Here is a 25,046-nt window from a genome sequence, read left to right as displayed (position 1 = left end):
AAATACTATCTTACAGCTGTTTATCTGTTTTTAAGCACCTTATCCTTTATAGCAAGTTATACTAAACTCTAGGTCAGACACCAAAACTAGGAGCCATCAAAAAAAAAACAACAAAAAAACACCACACAGCAACATTTATCTGTTATTGCAATATGCCTGCAACAATCCACACGGTAGAAAATCTCCACATGGTGTCTCCAAAGAACTGAGTAACTTTCTCAGGAAGTCTCACTTGAAGGTCTGAAAGCCGTGTGCCTGTGACCTGATCCCCACCATTGCAGCAGCTGATCTAATAAAAGTCATTGCACCTCTCCTTGTAAAACCTTTGTCTTGTTTTATGTCTTCAGAGCAACACAGCTACAGCATCAGTTGGTAAACTGCAAGGCAACCTTACTGCCATCTATTCAGGGATTTTGTTACAGGAACATAGAACTGTTCTATGTTTCTAGTAAGAAATGAACGAAAATAAAAAATATACAGGAGTACTCTTTGGTTTTAAAGTTGACAGTATAGCACACCAAAATCAAAAGCCTGAGATGCACTATTCTTCCAAACTTTATGAAAAGACTAAAATATTGGCAAAAATACAAAATCAAGTCACTGAACCCATCAGTCCAGATTTCTTCACCTCACAACTAAGTTGTAAGGTTAGATGAAAAGTTGAGAGGTAATAATTTTGAGAATAACTCCCGTATGATGACATTAACAGTAGATCACTAAACTAAAATCTATTAGATTCATCACACCATATTTCAGAACATAGAACACTGGTACTACCACAGTCCTTGAGACTGAGCACAAGATCTTTAGGATACAGTATTTGTTTAATTTTATTCCATTGCATTTGATACTTTGGCCTTCTCCCTCAATTTCAAGTCAAAATTTTCAACTGAAATCCATTACTGCATTTCAAAACAGCAGCTAACAAATCAGCTTTCTCTTGGCCAGGAAAAGGTTGAACTGGATAGATCTTTCACATCTTCACTCACCCCTCCATACTCTGTTTCAGACCAGATGGTTCATATCTGACTAGGACAGTCCTGTGTTCAAAATATGTTTATTTCATATACAGACGTACAATGAATAGACATACAAGGTATTCAGGAGTAATCTGAACAAGAAAAAAGTACCTCAAAGCAATTAAAAAATTTTTAAAAAATTACTATTTCTGCTAACGTAGACCATAACTACTATCAAAGTATACCTGTTCTAAATATGTTCAATGATTAGACTTACACAAATGCTGAGCTTCAACACTGATAATCTTCATAACAGTGCTATCAGTCACTACTTTGATTTATTATGTCTGCCATAAATAGGTTAATTTGTATTAGTTTGTATTAATTCGCTATTTTGTCAGTCTGACCACACCATCTATTTCAGACAATAAATAACATTTATTCTGAAGCTGTAAAGTCCATTTAACTTAATCCACAGTAACCAACAGCAAGTTTTTTTTTAAATGGGCTTTGTAAATGCATTCAGGAACACAAGTTTTCTAGCAAAGCTTCACTGTATTCAGCAGTAAGTTCAAATCTATCAAGTTTTAAAAAAATATGTTTTATTACCTTAGACTGAGTCTTTCTACAGATGAGCCAGCATTGTTTAATGGACTAAATTTGCCAGAAAGATCATATACTTTCCTCAAATACCAACATGAGTTCAACACAGGAAACTAAATAAAAAGTGTACATAGCACTATGTATTGTTTATAAAACACTCCAAGCTTTTAAAAGAAGGCAAAGAGACTCTTACAGACCAGAAAAATATACAGAGAAAACAATTTTTCAAAACAAGTCATAATGTATACTGCTCATTATAACAAATTATTGACATGAACATTTACAGTAGCTAGAGAAGAAAAAGTCTTGCTAGCCTTGCATTGGTACCCAAAAAAAACATTTTATAAAAGTTATTTCAAGAGCTAGTAATTTCAAGTGGCAAGACTGCCAGGCTCAAGGTCCAGATTTACTCAAGAGCGTATGCTTAAGTCAGATTTGCACAGCCAACCAGAAAGCTCAATGCAACAAAAATTCCAGCTGCTTCTTTCAAGCAATGCCAGAAAACACAGCACCTCAAACATTTTTTTAAATATATGAAGTACAAGAGAACCCTAATTATCCTCTTGTTTAGCATTTGCATTTTCCATCCCAGACAATAAGAAAAAAATAAAACTTCAGTGGAAGGCTCCACAAAAAATCCAGCAGATATGATCACATATGGAGATTTGTCTATACAACTGAAATATGAAAGTACTACCAATAGCTAGACAAGACCACAATAAAACATTCCCTTAACTACATGCCCTTCAAACTGTTTCAGTTAAAAATCTGGTATCATTGTACAATAACCTGCAACAAATTCACATCAATCAGTTGCTTAAAAAAAATTAAGTATTAAACAATATTTTAGGAAGCTGGTTTAAGGAGAGGGCCAGATACACAGAAACTGGCTTCCTCTAAGTAGAAAATGTAAATATTTCTCTAGTTGCTATAAAGCTGCAACTAAGGCATAATGAGGCTTTAGCTCTACCAGTGATTATTCTTGTTCTTTTACTAGCCTGCTAAATTCCAAGATTTCAACGTTTTTTAAACAAGGTGGCTAGTACACTTGAACACAGAACCACCTGGCCTTTCCTTCTTTAGGGAATTTGTAAAAGTATATGTAACTTTGTAACCTGTAACAGAAAAGAAGTTTCAAATTTGTGAAGAATTACAGAAGAATGAGACAACATATGAAACAAAATCCTTCCAATTTTGATTGTGCTGCAAGCTACAGGTTTAGTGTTATTTCTGGCAGCTAGTCCAGCAAAGCAGAACTTTCCTATCACCCTCTGGAGTGCAGTTTCCACTTCTCTCCTCCCTACTTCAAAGGGTGTCAGAACCTTTGCTTCCAATAATTAAAAATAAAAAAAACAAAAAACCACACAAAAAACCCACAAAAAACCAGACCCACACCACCAGCCTAGATACACAGCAAAGCAGCATGCAAGTTCTGAACTAAACTGCAGTAGCTTTCAATATTCTTCCTTTATATAAGCCAGCTCTGCCCAGAGAATTTTCAATATGTGAAACTAAGAACAGATTTTAAACTTTTTTTCCTGAATACTGATCACGTTCGCTTTTACAGAGCCCTGTCTAAAGATTACTCATTGTGAGCAAGAGAATGTCACTTCAACTCCTCACACTAAGTTGTGCACTGATTCCCAAAACATGTGCTCAACACAGGCAATTCAGTCTGGTAAAATTAACCCAAAGCAGACTGACAATTCATCTTATGCCACACTGAACAGCCCCATTTTCTCCACCAGGCTGTCACCAGCATTTGGGTAGAAAACCCAGAAAATCAACACATCTTCTTCCAAGCAGCAGTTCCATAAGCTGCCCATAAACGTCTACAGCACTATAACATTAGGAGCAGCACATGTGTAATGGTGTCTCAGGCAGTAAGCATGTTTTTCACATTCTTTTTTGGAACTTTTAAAATATTAGTTGTGAAACAGCTACAGTGAAGGAGATTTGTAATAAGTCACTGCAGTAAAGAGACTTATGAATTATCAGAAAAATTAATTATGAGTATTTGAAATAAAACTCTGTGTTTTCCTTTAAAAACCTATATCGGTACAGAGCATTTTAAAATGAGGCAAAACTGGTTCTGACTCAGTTACCTGGATATATGTTTTGTCTCTCAAGTAAAAAAAATTAAAGTTAAAATAAGGTAGTGCAGTAATTTCTGAAAGGGAAAAGATTCTGTATGTTAGGGCACACAGAACAGGGCAGGGGAGGGACCATAGGGACACAACGCTGGCTTTTCATCTGGCAGGTTTAAATACTGACAGACACAAAAGTGCCTTTGCTCCTGGTATTAATTCCAAGAGAGGTGCCAACAGCCCAAGAAAACAAGGTAGCTTTATACAGTTCACAAGGGCTGGAAGGAAAAGACAGGAGTAGTGTGAGGGAGTGAGGTAGGGACCATCAAAAACTACTTAAATGTACTAAAACGGTTTAACAAGGCTTGTGTGACTTCTGTCTCTGCCATGTTTGCTTTTAGCTACTACTAAAAGTACAATTTTTTGAATCAAAGATAAAAAGCACATCTTCATTCTCTCAACACTGCAGCCTAGATAAGTCTGGAAGTTTAGAGAGATGGCACATGTATTTCTACATTGCTGAGCAGAAGCAGACATGGACTGTCATGGTCAATCCTAGATGAAAGGTCAAGGAAGGGAATAATTCTGTTTTACAAAATGCATCTTCTCTCTAGTAATGAAAGCGAAGTACAGTGGTTCAATATCCTACTTCTATAAGAGTTCTGCATGAAATCCACTGGCATGGCAAGGAGCAGTTCTCATTACTCAGTATTTCCAATAACATGCCAAAGGCAGCGCCGAGACACAGCATTTCAGGCAATAAGTGTGGTAGCAAAGCATTTGCTGAAACAGGTGCTGGAAGAGTAATTACTCTTCTTTTTATGGAAGTATAGAAAAAATACACTATAGTGGTCTGAAGTGGGACACCAGCTAACTCAGTTTTGTTTTCTGACCTCCAAACATGAAGTCATGAAACAGAGCCAAAAAAAACTGGTACATACACTTCCAGAGAGCATTCCTGAATTATATATACTCCTAGACTGTTTCTAATATTTAGAGGCTGACAACAGAATTGCTAAGATGGTTATAAACAGCTTTTTCTAAAAGAGACTTACACTTTTACTATCAAAAAGACACTAACCTACCAAGAGACCTTGAAGACAAAACAGCTGTCAGATTCCATATCAGGTGGTCAGAATCAACTCATCCAAAAATTACTTGAAACTGTCATACATACAGTGCTAGCTGAAGGCTGAACTTCTATCAGACAGATGACTCGGCTCATCTGTTAGTGTACTTAAGAGGATAAGGAAAGTAACCCAAATTCTTGTATCCACCTGAAAAAAAGACCCTGCATATTCCACAAATTTTACTCTTGAGATATGAGCAACTCTAGAACTGCATTGCTTGCAATTATGCATATCCAGTCTGATTTTAATTGATTTAATTGCCTGTTTGGACTTCCAACGTTTTGTCAAGCACTTCTCAACTAAATAATGCTTTCTACTTAAAATTTGCTATTTGAGCAAATCTTAAAACGGGAGCAAAGGCCAAATTCTAAAGCGTTACCCCTAACACTAAAGTGTTACCACTGAAATTAATGGCTTTGCCACTCTAGTATTTTACTACCTTAAATAACTGCAATTATTGCAGCAAAGTGAACCACACTACTGTCACTAATAATACAATCACCCACTTTCCTGAAAATCCTGGGAAACATGTCCAGGTTCCTTCAAGAAATCCTAGTACTAATGAAAGCACATGTTTTGTTACTTCTGCTATGGGCTTTCACTCATGTTAAAAGACATTAAAAAAAACACATAAAAAACCATTTTAAATGATAACATGAATTACATTCTAAAGCAATACACTTGAGCAGAAAAGCTGCTACATGTAAGTAACCAGAAATTTTAATACTGTTTAGAGACCACAAATTCACCTTCTTATCAGAAAACACAAGGGAGGAAATGACATGATTTTCTAAAAACTCAAAATCTATGATAATTTAGCTGCTTGACCAATCTACATTCAGAATGAATACCCTCAAATACAATATGCACAGTAGCACACAAACATAAATTAATATACTGGGCTCTGGAAATACCAAAACTTAAAATTCTAAAAAAATACTGTTTCTTCCCAGTTCCTGCAACTTGAGTAATTAAACCAGACTAAGCAGTCTGCTTTCTGACTAGCACACTAACAAAAACCAATTCTTGCCTACACAAAGAAATGAATGTAGTAATCAAGAGAAGGCTGTACAGTTTGATTTTTAAAAGTCAGGATCTTGGAAAGCTCATTTATTTTTATTGCAGCTGGCATAAAAAGAATTATCTAGATTTTTAAAAAAAAAAATCAGTTAATTTTCACTGTAGAATCCCAGCTTTAGCAGGAGTGTTACATTTATCAGCTACCATAATACAGATTTCAACAAATGCTTCAAAAAAAGTCTGTTCACACATGTTCTTCTTGTAGAAAAAGGATGAGAAGTTATGCTATTACTAGAACCAGGGCACCAAATTGTGCTGTTACCTAGATTTTAACTGCCTCTTTCCCCCATCACATTCCAGTTGGCTAGTAAATGGAAAACTCAGGAATATTACTATTCCTGAATAGTTATTATGTGGTATTATTTATTATTATGAGGTAAATGCATTCAGGAAAATATATTAAGAGCAGTATTTAGTCAGCTAACCATAATATAACAAGAACATCAGGTGTTCACAAGAATCAATTGTTTTTACCTAGAGGAGAGGAGAGAGATACACAAGCCCAATGCAAGCTGGTGCCCAAACCAAGTAACTTCACACTTAGGCTTGACCACTTACCTGGAATAAATAATATTCAAAGTTTATCAGCAACCTAAAGCCCAGAACAGATGCTACTTCAAAAATATGTAATTCTAATTTGAATACAAAATAGACCAATTCTTGTGCACCACTGATGTTAGTGTCTTATGGAATTGCTGATTATTTTACAACATGAAGATTCTGCTTACAATGATGCTTAGTGTTATTTGACATAAGAAAAAACAGTTTGTTCTTCAGTAACTGACCTCTAACCACCCAGAGAAGACACAAGATCTTAACACAAAATCATCAGAATTGAGGTTCGTGACGGCTGAAGAACAGGCTCTCACACATGTATGTGCCAAAGGACAGAGTAGAAAAATGAGGGCTTTGCTTTCACAGAACTATTGAGGCTGGAAAAGACCCTGAGATCATCAAGTACAGCCTAGGACCTCACACCACCACACAGGATAGGCCATGGCACTAGGTGCCACATCCAGCCTTTCTCTTAACTCCTCCAGGGATGGTGACTCCACCACTTCCCTGGGCAGTCCATTCCAATGCCTAATGTCCCTCTCCATGAGGAAGTGCTTTCTGATATTCAACTTAAACCTCCCCTTCATGCAGCTTCAGGCCATGCCCTCTTGTCCTGTCACTTGTTAACAAGAAGAGCCCGACCCCCACCTGACTACAGCTTTCCTTCAGGGAGTTGTAGAGAGTGATAAGGTCCCCCCTGAGTCTCCTCTTCTCCAGGCTAAACACCCCCAGCTCCCTCAGCCTCTCCTTATCAGACTTTCCCCCTAGTCCCTTCACAGCCTCATTGCTCTCCTCTGCACTCACCCCAACACCTCAATCTCCTTCTTGAAGTGACGGGCCCAGAACTGCACACAGAACTCCAGGTGAGGCCTCACCAGTGCTGAGCACAGGGGGAGAATTCCAATCCTAGTCCTGCTGGCCACACTAGTCCTGATAACAAGCCAGGATTCCACTGGCCTTCCCGGCCACCTAAGCTCACTGCTGGCTCATGCTCAACCAGGTGTCAACCAGTGCTCCCAGGCCCCTCTTTACCAGGCCACTCTCCAGCCAAATCACCTCATGACTTCCAGTATTTATTTATTTTTGTATTTTTTTGAGCACCAACTGCATACTTACCTACAGAACTGTAATTGCATTTTATGCATTCCAGGAGATAATGTGTCAGAATTATGTTTTTAGTATTAACTGCCAAGATTTAACACTCCCTGCATATACAAAGGATCTGTATATGAAATGCTGGTCACTTGTCCAATCCACCTTGTCACTCCACCCCATCATAACCTGCCTTGACCAGCAAGATACACTAAAGACATTGCCCGAACAAAATACAGCATGAAGATATTGTTTAAACATGTCTCAGAAATCTATTGCCAATCCTAGTCTCAACAAGTCCAAAGAGAGAGCAAGTAGTGAAAGCTATCCATTATGCTGGAGTCAGACCAATTAAACAAAACTGAGTCAAATTTTACTATTTACACTATGGTGCCTCTATAGAGAAAACACTTCTTTAACCACATAATTTTCTTAGCCTCTGTAGTTTTATTGGTACATTTTCCTTCTTTTTTCCAAAAGGCTTAAAAATGAGCATCCTTTAAGTCAGATTTCTTTGAAATAACGCATGACCAAGCATCCAACTTGAAACTAGATTTCCCCCTTACCAGTTTAGGGCTCTGCACTCATGAGCAGGCAGAAAGTTTCACACCTTTAATATATTCATTGGCCTATACTCACTAACCGTTTCAACTATTTAAACATATAAATAAAGAACCTAAAGAGTAGGTTCAACCTAGACACTTGCCTGTTATGCTGATTAAGACAAATATTTGTGCTCCCTCCAAGCTGGCAAAGTCCTAGCACACATACAGTTACATCAGTGAAAGAACAGTCTTGCTGGTACAGGTTACTTCATTGAACAGCATCCCTCATACAATTAAAGTACTTTTTGCCAGCAGGAAAACCAAATATGTATACAGGGCTTCTAAGAATACTTATGCCAACTTTTGCTAGATTAACAGCAGCCATTGTGTTAAAGACTGTCAAGATAAAAATAAGATACAAAAAACAACAGCCCTCTGTTTAAGAGATCTGTGTGTGAACCATAAGTTTTCTAAGTTGTAACTTTTTATTTGCAGGGTATCTGACTTCTACAGGAGTAACATGAGCAAGTGAAAATAAATTATGACGAGACAAAACAAAGCTTAAAATAACATAAGCCATAAATACTAAAGTTAACAAAGAAAACTTGAGGGAAACACAGAACATGATTAAAAGAAAAAAAAAGCAGAGGGATTTTCCCCATGCTTCCCACAGCAAATGTTACCCTTTCCATTGAAGGTGTACACGTACACACATGGGAGGGAAGCTGGGGGACACCCTTAGGTTCAAAACAATGTAATTCGGATGGTATTGTCCTTGACAAACAATTCTAACGGCTAATGCAGTTCTTTTGCAGCAGCTGATTTTCATCTGCCAAGCGTACTCCAACGGGCTTCACAACTTACATTCAAATTTAAGACAAAGAAGGTTCAAATCCAACTGCAAAACAGGAAAAATCTTCCACCAGGGGAAAAGAAAATAAAAACCAAAAGATTAACTGGTTTCCCCCGTTGTTTAACTGTGGGACAGGACTACAGAGAGCACACAGACGCAGAGCAGCGTCCGGGCTACCAAGTCGCATTCTCACTGGGTCCTGCACCAATTCAGGAAGATTGTGGAAACAGAGCAGGCACTAAAAGAGCTGGGAGGGGAGGGGAGGACAGGCCAGGGAGGCAGAAAATCGCTTTCAAATGAATGAGCGAGCGGATAACGAGAGTCCCCGCCAGTAAGGCAGGCAGGCAGGCACCCACCTCCCTTCCTCCCCCCCTAGCCCCCAGAGACGTCCACCTCAGTGTTTACACCTGAAACCTCCAAACGCGACACTCGCGACAGCCGAGAGGGAGATTCCCGCCCCGCGACGCTTCTTTATTGATTACACAGGGAGAAGCCCAGCTGCTGCTGCAATGCAACACGAATCGGTTAAGGCGCAGGGGAAAAAGCAGAAACAAAAAAACAAAAAAAAAAGCAAACAAACAAACAAACAAAAAACCCAAACAAGCAAACAAAACCAAAGAAAAAAGCAAACAAAAAAGCCCAAAAACAACACCGGGAGAGAAGAAAGCAGACAGGGGCTCACGGCGTGCCGGCGCGCACCGCCACCACCAGCCCAGAAAAGTCGCAGGAACGGGTCCGTCCGTCCGGCCTCCTCCCAGGGGCACAGATCCCGCTGTCCTCCCCCGAACACAACTCACCGTCGGGGGGGGGGACGGGAACCAGGGGGACGGCGGGGCCGCCCCTCCCCCACCCGATAACTAACAATGGGCCCCTCCCCCACCGCGGGGCTCCCCTCAGCCTGGCGCCCTCCCCCTCTGCCGGTCCGGCGCCTCCCGGGTCTCGTTCACGACTGCAGGCCGTTAAGAGGCGGGGGGCACAGAGCACACACACCCCCGTAGCCGCCCGCCTGCCAGCTCCGCGGTCTGCCCCTCACCTCATGGTGCTGCCCGGGGTCGGGGAGCCGCTCCCACTTCCTCGCTCGCTCCGCTCTCTCCCCCGCCCCGCCTCTCGCCGCTCCGCTGGGGACGGGGTCGCGTCAATGGACAGCGAGACCCCCGGGCGCCGGCGCCTCCCCGCCCGTCTCCGCCGCTCCCGCCGGGCCGGGCCAGACCACCGCTGGGAGTCGGAAGGTAGGAGGGGACGAGAGAGATGGAGGAAAGGGGCGGGGAGGAGCGAACCAACGCGCGAGAATGGCGGGGGGACGGGGAGGGAAGCGGGAGGAGGAGAATGGGCGGTGACGGGACTGTAGGGGAGGTCGGAGACACCGGCGAAATTGAGGGAGCGGCGAGGGGCGCGGCGGTGGCCGGGGTGCGCTTCGGGACCGTGGTGGGGGGCCAGAGGAAGGGGCGGGTCGTGGAGTCCGCGCCAACCGGCGCCTTGCGGCTCCTGCGGCTGAATGGGACTCGGCGGCCCCTCGCGGGGGCGGGAAGGGCGATCGATCGTCTGTCCGTCCGTCCGCCCGTCTGCCTGCCCTCAGGTGAGGCGCTGGCTCCCCGGGACACGCTTGTTCTCAGCCCTTTCTCTGGAGAAGTGGTCGTCCCCAGCAGCGTCTTCCCCAACGTCTTCACGGCATTTTACTGCGGGGCCGGGGGACTGGCGGCGCAGGGTACCGCAGCGAGCCGCTGCTTCCCGCCCGCTCCTCGACAGTAGCCCCCGGAGCGGCGGGGCGGGCGAGGGCCAGGTAGGGCTCCCCTGAAGCCGCGTCCTGGCCAGCGGCCCTTGTCGCCTCCCGGGGTCTGGGGCTTGCCGAAGCAGCCGGTGAACACCTCCGTTGGCAGAGCCTTTCCCCTCCGCGCCCCGGCCGGAGGTGAGCTTCGGGTCTGCCCGCCCCGGTAAGCGGTACTGGGTGTACTGGTGACTCTGGAGTCAGTGTGTAGGAAAACACAAAACTAGCAGCCCCAGGGGCTGAGCTCGACCGGGAAATCAGGCTGTGTTTGTGTGGCTCTACCAATTGCCTCCCTGTGCTCTCGGAAGCATGTGGCCAAAGACACGTTTTCAGGAGTACAAAAATGTTATTCCATCTTTACATCTTTTCTAGCCCCTCGTCCGTACCAAGTATAGGTTTACGTTTTGCTTTCAGTACTCCCAGCGGATCTAGCACAGGGTGTAACTTTAGCTCGGTCAAGAACCGAATACCCATTGTATCTCTGTTAAAAAGCAAGTATCTTTGCAATTTCCAGGACCATTAGGCATCCCAATGCCTAATAAATGCCTAATAAATACATTTACTAGGGTTTGGTTATTAAAAATATATTGTATGCGAGAAATAAATGTGTGTATATATCTTTTACATTCTATACTGTAAATAGGAATAGGCAAATAATTTTAAAAATACATATATATATATTTATGATCTAGGTTTCACATTCTGACAGTGAAGTATCTTTAAGGCAGTCAAATAGAAATGTTAACATCTATATCTAGCCGATACATGTATGTATCTATATAGATATATGTAGTATATGTATTTAATGGACTTCAGCAGATACGTCAATAAAAGAAATGGCAGAGATTGTCAGAAGGACTTTATTCCAAGATCCCAATTATTCTATACAAGAAAAAGTCAGGATCATAATGTGACTGTTCTGGTACAAGTGGTCTTATTAGTGAAATCTAAAATAAATTTGACTGTCACATGTATATAAAAAACACTGAAAGGCTACAAGTCTACCTGAGAGAGAATGAAAATAACCAGAAGCTGTTACTCCTGCAAAATAATTGTTATTATTTGTGTTATATTACTTGGCTTTCTTAGCCAAATCAGATATTGTCATAGATGGATTTATCAAGACAAGCTTTGTGGTACAACAGAATTTGTAAAAATGCCAGAATAATAATTTTGCATGCTGGCATTGCAGATGTCACCAAATGCAAAGTCATTCTGGATGCTAGCTTAGTAAAAAGTCCCATTGAACTAACCTAACAAAATACTAAATCTGCAGTAACTCATATCAGCAGTTACATGAAAAAGAGGGGAGCCAAAATGATACAGGGGAGAATTCAATTATAAATGTTGAATGCCTTTCTTCACAGGTCTATCGATTTATTTATTGTCAAAGATTTATTCTTTAGTCTTTATTTATTGTCAGGAAATTAAAGTAGTCTAGCAAAAGAATGTGTTAGTGTCATGTACATGTTTATGATACTGAATTATGCATTGAGAAATCTGTAATCTCTTGTAGTGGCTCTTGTGTTCTCAGGCTGTAATTGTCTAATGTGTCCAAGTAATTTTGCATGATTTGGCCATTATCTTTCTTGCTGACAAGATCATCTAAGTGGCACAGCATGGCTGTTAATGCCTTCCTCTCCTATCACCTCTCACTGCCCTCCCTTCTTCCAGCAATGACAAAAACAATGTGACAGAAAGCCTTCTTAGCTGGTGGTGTCACTCTTGTAACCTGAGCCCCCTGACAATTTACATGGCAGAACCCTGTCATGGCTCTTCCAAGCTGAAGTCTGAGGACTGTCCTCATGCTCTCCTTCCTCCAGATTCAAGCAGCTCTAAATACCTCAAAGCCATTTTTCATCCCTCCCGTTTGCATTTTTCTGCCACTCAACTGCAAAGAAGGACTGGAATTCAGATATTTCAGATGTTTCCAGAGGCTAAGCCAGGCCAAGTTGAGTGGTATGGTGTGCTAACGAAGGCTTTTTGAATGCTAGAGAAATGGCTCACCCAGGCACAAACCAGACGAAAATGTGTTTCTGTTCAATATCAGCTAGATGCAGGAGGCTTGACAGGCTGCTCCTGAGCAAACCCAGCTGAGAGCACCATATCTCATCAGCATGGATCACCCTTAATTCAGGGTCATGAGGATGATTCATGACTAATGTTACACAGACTCTAGAGGAATCAAAAAGCTTCAAAAGGCAGAGTAAACCTTCCTCTCACAACAAGGTTTTCCCCATCTACTCTGAAAAAACCTCCTGCTTTGTGGTCCTTGTTTCTTTGTAAAATCTATTTGTATTTAAGAGGAAAAAGTAGCCAAGATCTCTGTATGTCTTTCTATAGTCAGTGTCCTAGGACAGCAGCACTTAGGCAAGATCAATTTGGCCTTTTTTGATGATCTGTAAATAACATAATGTAGGATACACAGAGGTTTCTGGAGTGACAGGAAGTGTGGGTTTTTTCAGGTGCTTTTGGTTTTTTAAAATTTATTGTTCTTTTTATGTATGGTTTTCAAATACGTAGGAAGAGGTTTTTTTATTTCACTTGTTTGGATTATTTTCTGAAGAAGTAGTACAGAAAGTAAAAAGACAATATAGTATATAATACAAGTGAGAGAATTGCAAGCACAAAGAATGAACTTTGTCTCTGATGAGGGCTTTCAAAAACGACTAAAAGAAAATGGCTGAAAGCATGCTCCTCTCAGCTCTAAATTAGCATCTAAAATTACCAAAAGAGAAGTGAATTGAGTAATTCAATATGTTATTCTCATCACTGATTATGTTAATCTAATTTTTAGATGCATTTTTTGCTCTGGACGAGACACAGAGCTGATGTCTGAATCAATTCCATGAGGTCATGGCTAGCTGCTGATGAACATCCAACTACTATATATATATAGTTAAAATATTCTGGCTAGTATAATTCTTCCTGTCCTCTCTCTCCCTCACCCTCAAGTCATGTTCAATTTCAGGTTGCCATGAGTCATCTGACTGCATAAGTGTTGCATAGCAGACCATTAAAGGTAAGGCTTTCAACCAAAAACTCTTTAGCTTTATTTTATTTATGACATTGTGCAGTATTTCTCAACTGTCTTCTGAGGGAGAGGGAGTAAACTATCTCTAAAATGCTTTAAGAATGCTAGAATAAGCAACTATTGGCATGACTCAGCAGATAATAACAATAGCCAGCAAGGTCTTCTCTTAATGGAATGTTTTTATTTTGTTGTAAAAAAAGCAAAAAACATAACCAGAAAAGGAAGCAAATTTTTGCTTTCAAACAGTCATTTTACACCTGAAAATGAAGTTTGGTCTTCCAACCAGCATAACCTGCCCCGTGCTATACAAGTAAACAATTCATAGATATTCCATCAAGCACCTCCAGAGAGGAATGAAAACAACAGCTGAAGCTTTCCACTGTATCTTTCCACCAAGGTTCCTAATAATGCCTCTCATATTGTCAAATAGCATCGACAAATATAATCACAAGCCTCTGTAGTCATGAGCCTGGAGTATGGTATGTGTCTTTCAGCCTGTTTTCAGTCGATTTAAATATTTAAGTGAAAATTCCTTGAATAAAAAAGGATTGCTTTTTCCTCCTGGAATTACCATGAAAAGAATTTGTATTGTGCTGCAGGCTATTCAGTGAGGCTTAAGTCTCTTTCTGTGTAAGTTCTGGCCTTCAAGTGAAAATCAATGCGTTGTGTACTATGAGTAAAAATGCTTTTCTGACACTCAGATAAATGATTATTGTATTGACCCTTCTCTCATTCACCTTCATTCTGTTGCTGACTTCTGTGGTTTCTGAGATTACACATTGACTTAGGACCACTGTGATAGACCAGTCTCACCTCTTACTTTCCATCTAATTTTATACTCTTATCCCCTCATGTTCTTACTTGCCACACATTCTGCATTCTTCCTGTGTTTTACCAATACAATGTATTCAGTATGTTATTTGGTCTCCCTCACTAATGTTTTAGAACAAATTGTACTCTGCTGCTTTATCTTATGCTGGAGGAAATGCCAGGCACAAAGCTGGACCACGATTTGGTTAAGATTGTTTTGAGGTACCTTTTCTTTCAACTCCATATGAATTATGTTTTAAGTTCCTCAGCCACAGCCAAGAACTTGGGCCATTGTTAATTAGTTATTATTAACAACTGTTAAGTGCCTACAGTACACTTGTAGCATAAAAAAGGGACAGGATTATTGCCTAAAAGAGCTATTACTCTAGGGGCATGTCTACACTGCATTCTCCCATAGCTGAGTTAGCTTTAAAATACTTAACTCAGCTGGTAGTAATTATCTGGTATATTCTAGCTGAAACTGCATTGTGTTCTGAAAGCAGCTGCTTATCTCACTTCTTGGCATCAACATTGGCAGAGATTTGACTTTACTGGAGAACGTTCATGGCACCATATCCCTTCAATTTGCCTGAGTTAAGGTGGATGCCAAACAAGGTGGTGTAGCCTTTCAGCCGGAAGCTTATGCCAAAATTTAAAACTACCTTGCACTTGGTATTTTTATCTTTAATGTACAAAGTAGCCCAACCCAAACAACTACAAAATGGATTGTGAAACCCTGGGAATATTCTTTTCTGACTCCATTACAAATACATTCTGTCTTTTGTCCATCTTTTTCCTTTCTCCTACCTTCTATATTAGATGACTGACAACATGCTTACTATTGCTGGTTAGTTTGCATTCACTGCAAAGCTGAAATAACCCACGATGAAAGTCCTGTCCCAGTTATAGATGAAAGACAACACTTTTACTATAGAAAGTGTTCGTTTCCACTGACTCCAGTTGGAATAATTTGCAATAAAAATAATGCCCTAATTATAGATGAATGACAACACTTTTGCTATTGTGAGTGAGCACCTGCGATCTGCAAAGCTGTAAATAACTTACAATACAAATATCATCCCAATAAAGGAAGAAGCTTAGGAAGAAGATGATAACCTTGTCAGTCCTCCAGCACTGCAGATTTTGCTTTCTGGCAAAAGTTACAGCCAACTCCATAAATTTGGTTTCAAATTTAGTAAGTGATATATCATGCATGAGATCCAAAATACACAGAGCAGCAGTTGCAAAAATATTCTTCCTCTTCAGTATTTTAGAAAGAACATCACAAAAATGCTTGCCAAGCAAATCAATGTTTCTATAAAAAGATGTGAAGAAATGAGCTCCTAAGAGATTGTAACACTAATACATACCATTATTATTACTATAAGAAATCAAAATTAAGATATGCTTTGTAATATCAATGAGAAAGAATTCCCTGTAATTGTCCATAAATCATGCTTCCAGGATGAGGGATCTGAATCTCAACAATAATCACTCTCTGCTGAGTATTTATTTCCCACTTCCTATGTTAGTTGTGCTCCCATGTCTCACAAATACAACTACAAAAAAGTGACATGTTTTCTCCTGCTTTTTCTAGCCGCAGACAGAAAAGAACTGTCTCATGCCCAATTTCCGATTTTACAGGGTTTTTTCTGAATAACTCATACTTACTGATTGCCACTGACTGGCATGGAAGTCAGGAAGTCAGGTACTTCAGTCAACCAACCTCTTTCCATGCATACCACTCATCAAAATGTACTGCTGCAAAATACATTAAAAAAATAAAGGTTTTCATAAGAATATGGCCTTTTTCAAATGCTTGCTGAATGCTGGAGGTTCTAACTGGCTAGTAAGAAAGCTTCTTGAGAACAAAAAGATCTAGAGATAGGAAAAGACCAATTAAAAAATGCTCCTCACTAGACAGTTTCCACAGTTTTGTTTAAAAAACAACCTTATACAATCTGGAATACACTCCACTGCCAGGAAATTCTTTGTAAAAATTTCTGTTAGGCCTGCTACACTGAGATAAATTATATTGTTAATGTATTTTTCTCTTCTGAATGGCTGTAGATTTTACCATGGGTTTCTTTAGACATCAGCTCTCCTTAAAACATCAGCCAATCTATGTTAGTAAATAAGGTTTTTCAGTGTTCCCATAGCTCAGTTTCTTCTGTCTTTATTCAAGGTGCAGCGATTGCTGTTTTCTTATGAACATAAACAGGAATCACATTTCATTACATTATTTCTACTAGAGTTGTCACTCAAAAAGATTCTGTGTACTTAAAAAAATGTACAACTGTGTGAAGACATATTGATTTATAACCCTAAGAGATGCTCAGACAATCATTTCATTTAACTGTCATGACTGGCAGAACATTTCTAACCTTTTAATTGTGAACAGAGATTACGTTGTTCAGGCAGTCTTCAAAACATGGCTCTTAAAACAATGTCCCATTCATTCTGCTTTGACTACACCAGTGGGTGGAGGGGAAGTGCCAGCTTTGTAATGTTTGAAATTATTATTATTAAAACAACAGTACAGCTAGAATATTGGCATATCTGCAAAGAAATAAAAAGCCTTCCATCTCTCACCTGTTCATGGTTTAAGACCACTCCACTGGTAGCAAACATAACCACTAGCATCTAACAGGGTTGGTGTATTCATAAAATCACAAGTAATGCAAGTTGACATGATGGTAAGAGAACATGGTGAGAGTGAAAATGCTAAAAGGTGAGAAGCTTGCCTGTTTCTAAAACCCAGCAGCAAGGAAAATGCTTGTGTCTTCCTTTAAAGCAATGGCTAAGAACAAGAGCAAAACAAGTGTTATTTTAGCAAAAATGTGGTGAGGTTATAATGCTAAAAAAAATACTAAACCCTGCAGGAATTAATCATAATTTCTCCCAAGAAAAGAACAATATATGGATCTATAAATGTAGGGAATGTATTTTTTAATACCATATAATAGTGTTTCATAGACCATTATTCTAAGTCTGATCCTAGAGAAAATATAATACCAAAGTCAATCTGCCTTTGTAGATGTGGGCTGTGCATTTATCATTTTAATTTTGGTTTTAAGCCAAAGAAGGCAGGGTGTTTATTCTGATAAATCTGCTATCCATCATCCTTCCATCTCTTTACTTCATCATGGAATCTCAAAAGAAATTCTAAAAAAGACACATTGCAAGGTTCATTTGGCAAAAAATCACCATTCACTTCACATGCTTCTCCACAATCTAGAATAGATGGTGTATTTGGAGGGCAACTGACAGGGGAGACGAACCCCCCCCCCCATCCCACCAAAGTGCAGGGGTTTCATGTTCCACAGTTGTTGGGTTGACTATACTTCTGGTAAGTTAGATCAGGTTGGAAGCTGTCGAAAGCCATGCTTGGGAAGGGAGAGGACCTAGATAAAGCACTGAAATAGTCCAAGGAATCCTTGAGGGATTTTATACATCAATCTGATCATATTAGGTCAAAGCACATCACTAGAAGTAGTGCCTTCAAACCTGAATACTGGTTGCATTCACATGTTAACTAAGAAAGAGGTGTCCTTGCCTCCACTTCCATATGGATCACTGAGGAAAGCCCAAAGTGGTTGATTTTTTCAGGAAGGTCAGCCTTGTATAGGCTGCAGGAAGGTGTCAGACACAGGAGCTCTGCTTGACCACAGTTTAGTCATTGAAGTGACTCTACAAAGACCTCCATTTGTAGTATATTCAGGTGAGTTTTGGAGTAATCTTCTAACTCATAAAATAAGCAAATTATCCTCATTGCCTTTGCATTACAGTCTCAACAATGACAACATAAGGCTGCTTTATATGCTACACAAGTATCTAAGAGCATCGCTTTCTATGTGAGTTGAACTATTGGCCCATGCATATCAGATGAGACTGACCCACATTAGCTGCGACCTTACAACAGGACTTTTCCTCTTCCCTTTAGTTTCAAACATAGCACCTTGTATTTTCATTTACATTAAGATCTTTTACATCAATTATGTATGAGTGTTATGCTATAATTAAGATCCCTGTGCACCAAAAAAGTGGTTCAAAATGCATTAATTACATCAAATAAGCACACAAGAGACTGCCTTGCAGTCTTTGTTCCTCTAAGAATTTTGTTAATTTAGCTGTAATTCATAAAATGACCCAGCTTCATAAGCAATTCTCCCTCAAATTCCCCAACTTTCACCTTTTGCATATCTTTCTGGTTTCTATGAGGGCTCTCAAGCAGCCATAAATTTGTTTCTGTTCCTATATCCTACTGTGTGTATTTGCTAAATCCTTTACACGTTTCCCTCAAAAGCTAAGAACTTTCTATAACCTAGATTCTACCTAAAGTCTCATGAGATGCTGACCTCACCCTTTTAAGGATTTCTTTCCAGCTACTGCATTAAAATAATTAGTTAATTAAATAAAGTTAAATTAAAATAAGTTCTGACAGACTGTAAGAACCAGGGAAACACTTCTGTAAATGTATTCAAAAGACTTAAATGTAAGAGAAGAACATCTACAAGGCAGTAATAAAAAAGAAAAAGATTCCTCTTATCTGTCCAGTATCACATATTCATTGTATCTTCTGTTGTTACATAAAGAAGCCCTTTGTTTAATGTTAAATTTCTTATTAAAACTGAAATTGGATAAGAGTTTTAGATGAATACAGAAACTGCAGAGTAATTGTACAATGGTGGTCATTAGTAGGGTGATACTGAAAGGAATACTTAGTTGACAACAGTGGTATTCCAGAATTCCTCAAAATGCCAAGATTTCTGAATATTCACCTCACAATTTTTTCCCCATTTTCCTGACAGATTTTTTCTTGATACTTCTCTTTACCATGGCTTTGTCCAAATGAGAGTGCCATGCAGAATTCTGCTTTGCTGGTTTCTGGTGTCTTTAGCAAAATGGGAGTAAATGAGGAAGAATTATTTTGCTCAGCAAAAATCGATCATTTGCAAAGCCAACTAGGAGGCTTCATACAAGAAAAGAGAAGTATTAGAAGCTATGATCAAGTGAAATATAAATCATAATCCATGTTCAAAACACATGTCCAGTAGAGCTTACCTAAGAGGTTGGAGGGCTAGATCTGCTAATGCTGTTTATGTGTTCTTCCCCTGCACTGCCTGCTAAGCTCCTCTGTGCTGGAAGGAAAGATCTTGGCAGTCTGTGGTTTCATGCCTGCCATTTCCATGATGTTGCCATACATTCCCTTCAGTATTGTATCTTCCTTTACCTCTCAGCAGCAGCAACAGCAGTTACTCGACAGGAAATGTCTCAAAATAAGCCTTTCATTTGAGGAGTCTGCCAAAATGAAAACACTTTTAGATATAGACAACTGATCTCAGAAAAAGAAATAAAGCTAAAAATTAACTGAAATCAAAATCACATTTCCCCCTTTATGCTCCCACCCAGGTCTCTGAGTATTGAGAATCTTAAGCTGTACTTACATTCTGAAACTAAATCAGTAAAATCTGAAAACTAACCTCATAATCAAACTTTGCTGAAGAAGGTTAAAATGATACCTCTAGAGCTAGACATAAATGTATAACATTATATTAATCTATACTCATAAGTTCTTTCCTGGAAACAAAATACTATGATTTTGGTTCAATTCAGTTGAACCAAAATTAATTCTCTAATCTTTCTCTGGGAGCAAATAATCAAATAGAAGGGGCATCCACTGTTTTAATGGACTTAAGTAATGAATGCACAACTTGAGTTGATTTGACACCTGGATTATTTCTCACTGGTAAAAACAATATATCTATCCATACGCAGATTTTCAAAAGTGAGTCCTAATTTCAATAACAAAGCATTGGAAATAAAGTGGACTAGAACTACTCACATTTATTAGGTAAAGCCTCTGCTCCATTCACTGTTTGGGCTTCACTTTGAAGACTGAAATGAAACAGCAACAGTGGGTTTTTTCAGTTTTCTGTAGTAGGATCTGGTCCATGTAAAGACATTCTGGGAATCCTTCTGAATAAAATACACCAGGATCTGCATATTTGCCACCTTTATTCTTTCTGACTAAAATAATACCACTGAAATCTATTTTTTTTCAGAGAGACTGGGTTAACATTTTATTAAAAGAATAGTAATAGTTACACCTAGAAAGGAAAAAGCCTTTTTAAAAAAAAGTACCTTGAAATAATTTGTACAGAACACAGACAATTTACTTTGCAAACCTTTTCTTTTGTACTTGGAATTTTATGTACAAAACACAAACCTCATGAATGATGCCCAGAAGTATTCATTTAACAGGCTCCATTATGTAGAAAGGGTATAAAGCAACCAAAGACCTGAAATGGCTGCTCGGTGTTATGTTGTTCTGTGGCTACTAGCATAATTTACAGCTATGCATTTTCTGCTCTTGATTCTTTAGCTTAGTGCTGAATTATAAATGAGCAGCTGTATCATGGGATTCTTCTTCTAGTTCAAAAATAAAACTAACCTGATTGTGGGACATTTTTTTAACACACTAAATCAATGAATTCTTTATAAGGGAATTATTTGGAAAATTCTTTATAAGGGCATTATTGGGGGAAAAAGACCCCAACTCATCTCAGACATTTCAGTTTTGCTATCAAATAAAGAGCAAAGCAAGCTAGATGTGAAACCAGACCACAAAATCACAAGCTAGCTAGTTTGCAGTTCAAGCAACTGCATGGATAAGCAACTCACAATGCATTGTGTGGACAAATATTTAAGCAACTGAAAGGTGTCTATCTATGCTTGCACTTGATCTGAACATACATGTGCAGTAAATTTGTCTACCGATGTAGGCATTTGATAACAAATGCAATCTGCAAAATCACCTTCAGTCTTTCTAACCTTTCTAATCTTTCTCTACACATGAATCTTTCTGTCAGCTTAACAGTTGTGGTCCATATCTGTTATTAAATAATGTATCCAAATGTTGCATCAAGTCCCACAAACAAATCTTAAATATTTACTGAGCATTTTTTAAAATAAATGTCCTCAGGGACTTGAAGCCTACCTCAAGAGCAGTCTTAAAAAAACGAAAATAGCACACCTCACCAGAGATCAGTCTGGCATTGTTTGATACTAGAAGCTTGAGAGAAGGCATTCATATGAAGAAAGGAGGCAGAACTGTGAAATTGAAGTCAGGAACATTAACACTGAAAAGCCATCTAAGTATTACTTTCATGTTGGATGCAACCCTAAGACCTGCTGGGGGGAAAATCACCTCCATGCATGTAGCCAGTCCTTGGTGTTTTTTCTAGGTCTGACATAGCTATACCTAGATTTTTAAAATGAAACAGATACATATCTGAGTAGGCTCTTGGACTTAGTGTTTCCAGGTGCCCAGATGAGGGTGCAGATTGTCCCCGTGCCTTTTCAAAAATGCCCTGTTTCATCACCCAGGGGCCAGGGCTGCTGGGAGGAGGCGTAAAGTACAGACCATTTGCATCCTCTGACCATAACCACCCAAATAACTCTTGGCCCCTCAACCATGGCCCTGGGCAACAGGGAAGGTTCTTCAGCTCTCTCCTTGTATTATAACGCTGGATTAAGATGATTTAGCCATAGTTTTGTAAATAAGGCACTAGGATCTGCCAGACACATTCCTTTCATTTTATCTGATCTCATAAGAATTATTTTTAGTAAGAACCGGTTTGCCCTGAAAGAAAGCTATTCTCTAAAAAAAGCTTTGTACACTTAAGACATATGGGACAGAAGGAAGCCGGCATCTAGCATTACATTTTTTTTTCAGTCACCAGAAAAACCCTGAAATTGCCCTTTCTAGCAAACAGAAAAGATAAATGGGTTGGTTCTGAATTGAAAATAATAGATACTCATTTTGCTGTTCTTGACAACCTTTTCTGAAGTCTCATTAAGTTCACAGAACGTGTACAACTCCTACCTCTTTGTATAAGGAAGTTACACGGGTATAAATCCAACCAAACAACAGCTGAATTGCTGTAGTAGAAAGAGAGCTATTTCTGCCACTTCTCTCACAAAAATTAATGGAAAAAGATACTTTACAACAGCAGCAGCAGCAGCAGCAGCCAGTCCCCCTTTCTGACAATCTTACAAGCACTGCAGACATTGCTTGTGGTCATCCTACTCTGCATTTTGGTACACAGACTCAGTGAATGACATGCATGATATGCTTACTAAGATACTTTGGATAAACATGGAAAAAATCTAGTGCCACAGACCAGAATGGTTTCATGGGCTATGTGATTTGAAGGGAGATTCCTTTGCTATGTTTCATTTAGTTTTTATACAGCAAGTTGCTCAGTATTTCATAACCATTAATACTCTCAATGCCCACACTGAGATTGTTGTATAAGTATATGCCTAAGAAAGTTGGAAATGTGCATTCTTATGTAATGTCCCACAAAAAGCTTTACTGGTCTTTACCATATTTGGGAACAAAGGGAAAGAGATGCCAATGATGTATGTCTCACATTAGAACAATTTTCTTTTCACACTTGGAAAACAAAGTTTGTCTCTCTTACATATATATTCTAGATACACAAGCATGGGACATTAAGATCTCAGAATAAAACCTCTTCTATGTTTCATATGTAAACCAGTGACAGCTGTGATCATGTGCTAAATGATAAATAAGCTGATGAGGTGAAGTCAGCAAAAACTGTCATGAGTTAATTTTTAACTTAATTTCTTAAGCCATGATCCTGGAAGTCATAAGGATCTTTGAGTAGGTTGGGCTCTGTCACAAATGATTTAACTGTTGGTGAAACTGATACATCCAAACAGCATCCTAGATTGTCAACATCTTTGGGGAAAGAACCGTTTGTATCTATCCTATGTAGAGCACAAGAAGATGAAAGGCTGATGACTGCATTTCCTGGCACACCTGTAACGCACATGCTTCAGATACTGTTAATTTGCTAAATCAGTTGACACCGCAGGGAGAGAATTATGATACTTTGTATACAACAGGGATTCAGGGTAATGGGGTGTCCTTCCAGCCCTCCTGTTCCCCCTGTGGTTCTCTGAAACTGCCCTCTGATGCCCCCGTGTCTACATTTCTGCCTGGTAATCACTTCTCCCTCCCAGGAAGGCTGAAAGGCTGGAAATTTGTTTAAGGTAAACTGAGGTCTTTGGTTGCAATTTTCAAAGTAGGTGTAGCTGCGTTCCTCCTAAAATGTGGACTAGAAACCAGAATTTCTGACTTGTAGTATTTATCTATTTTTCCTCCTGAGATCCACTAAATAAAAGTGTATGCCTTGTCTTCTTTGCAGCCTGCACAGCTCTACATAGTAAGAGATGTCCAAGAACCTCTGCTTCAATCTGTGGATCTTGAATTCCATCCCTCCCAATGAAGCAAAGGGAACTAAGTGTGGTAACGTGAAATATCATCAACTTTCCTTCCCCAAAACACTAAGAAATTGGTTTTTATATGTGTGTGAGAGAGTGCATATATAGTGCATATTACACACATAAACTAGTTTAAAAAGAACTTGCAATGTCAATGCACTCAGAAAATAGGAAATACGAGAACTGATGTTGACCTTGGGACCATTGCACATCTCCTTTGACTACTTTGGGTTTTATACAGTTGTTATTTCTACTACCTCATGCAGAAGTTCTTCCAAGTTATCTGGTGCACAAGAATTACTTCAACTTGTTATTATTAGCACTAGTATTTGTGTGGCAGCAGTCACCAAGTCATCAGGTGTTGTGTATGCACAGAGGAGAGGCAGTCTTTTCATGGACAACTTTGAAGTCTAAAGAATCTGGACTGTAATTCAATAGCTGCACATAAATTGAATTCAACCAACCCCTAGCTTATCTAACTAGTATTCACTCTTAGGGGGCTTTTTTACCCCTTAGGCTTTTATTTCTTTTTTGGTTTTTTCACACTTTTCCAACAAAACCAAAAGCAGCTTTTATTTCTCAATCTTTATTTGCCTATCCACCTCCATTTTCTGTACTTCTCTCCCATGATTACTCTTTTTTTTTTACCTTCTTCATTTTTATGTCACAAAGAATGAAGCATGAGCCTGGATTTTGCACTCTTTGTAATTATTTGGACCTGTATTAGTTTTTAGAACACCTCTATAGTCATAAGAGTTAAAACCTGATTATGTCTTAATTATTTTTTTAATAAAAACTGATTCTGGGCAGCCTTCCAACTATGACATCAGCCTTTTAACATTTGCTTGAGTTTGCCGATATCTTGAAAGAATGCTCTCAAGAGGTATATTCTGGCTGAAAGGACCAGCAATGGCACATCACAGTCATTAGCCTGCCCACAGCTGATTATTTTGGAAGGTGAAATGGTGTGAGGGAAGAAAATGAAGACCTACAAGAGGAAAGATCTGGCAATGGCTGAAAGAAAGATGTGCAGGGGTGTGACGGCTAAGCAGAAGAAAATCTGAGGAGGGAAAGAAGGCAGGAGCAGGAGTAGCCTGGAGGAGAGATTTTCTTCATGAGATGTATAACAGGAAAATAAATACTGATTAAAATTTAGTGTCAACATAATTTTATATATGAAGAAACCTCCTGGCAGTATCAGTATGAGATCCAGTGATA

The 25,046-nt window shown here is 39.3% G+C and overlaps 1 protein-coding gene across 6 annotated transcripts in view; it reads right to left on the bottom strand.

Annotated features, from left to right (window-relative positions):
* Positions 1-25,046, bottom strand: part of ENAH (ENAH actin regulator) — a 135,905-nt gene that overhangs the window by 94,582 nt on the left and 16,277 nt on the right. For 3 of the 6 annotated variants that reach the window (XM_030448789.1, XM_030448790.1, XM_030448788.1), the window contains exon 1: positions 9,938-10,100. The exons of the other annotated variants lie outside the window; for them this stretch is intronic. Coding sequence is in view for 1 of the 3 variants with exons in the window: in XM_030448788.1 (XP_030304648.1) it covers positions 9,938-9,942 (5 nt within the window). In the remaining 2 variants the exon portion in view is untranslated. Of the gene's footprint in view, positions 1-9,937; positions 10,101-25,046 lie in introns of those variants that run through there. 6 annotated transcript variants of the gene reach the window in all.

The sequence above is a fragment of the Calypte anna genome, chromosome 3, assembly GCF_003957555.1.
Source record: "Calypte anna isolate BGI_N300 chromosome 3, bCalAnn1_v1.p, whole genome shotgun sequence".
Taxonomy (NCBI): Eukaryota; Metazoa; Chordata; class Aves; order Apodiformes; family Trochilidae; genus Calypte; species Calypte anna.
Note: the sequence above shows the minus strand (reverse complement) of the source record. Positions and strands in the feature narration are given on the sequence as shown.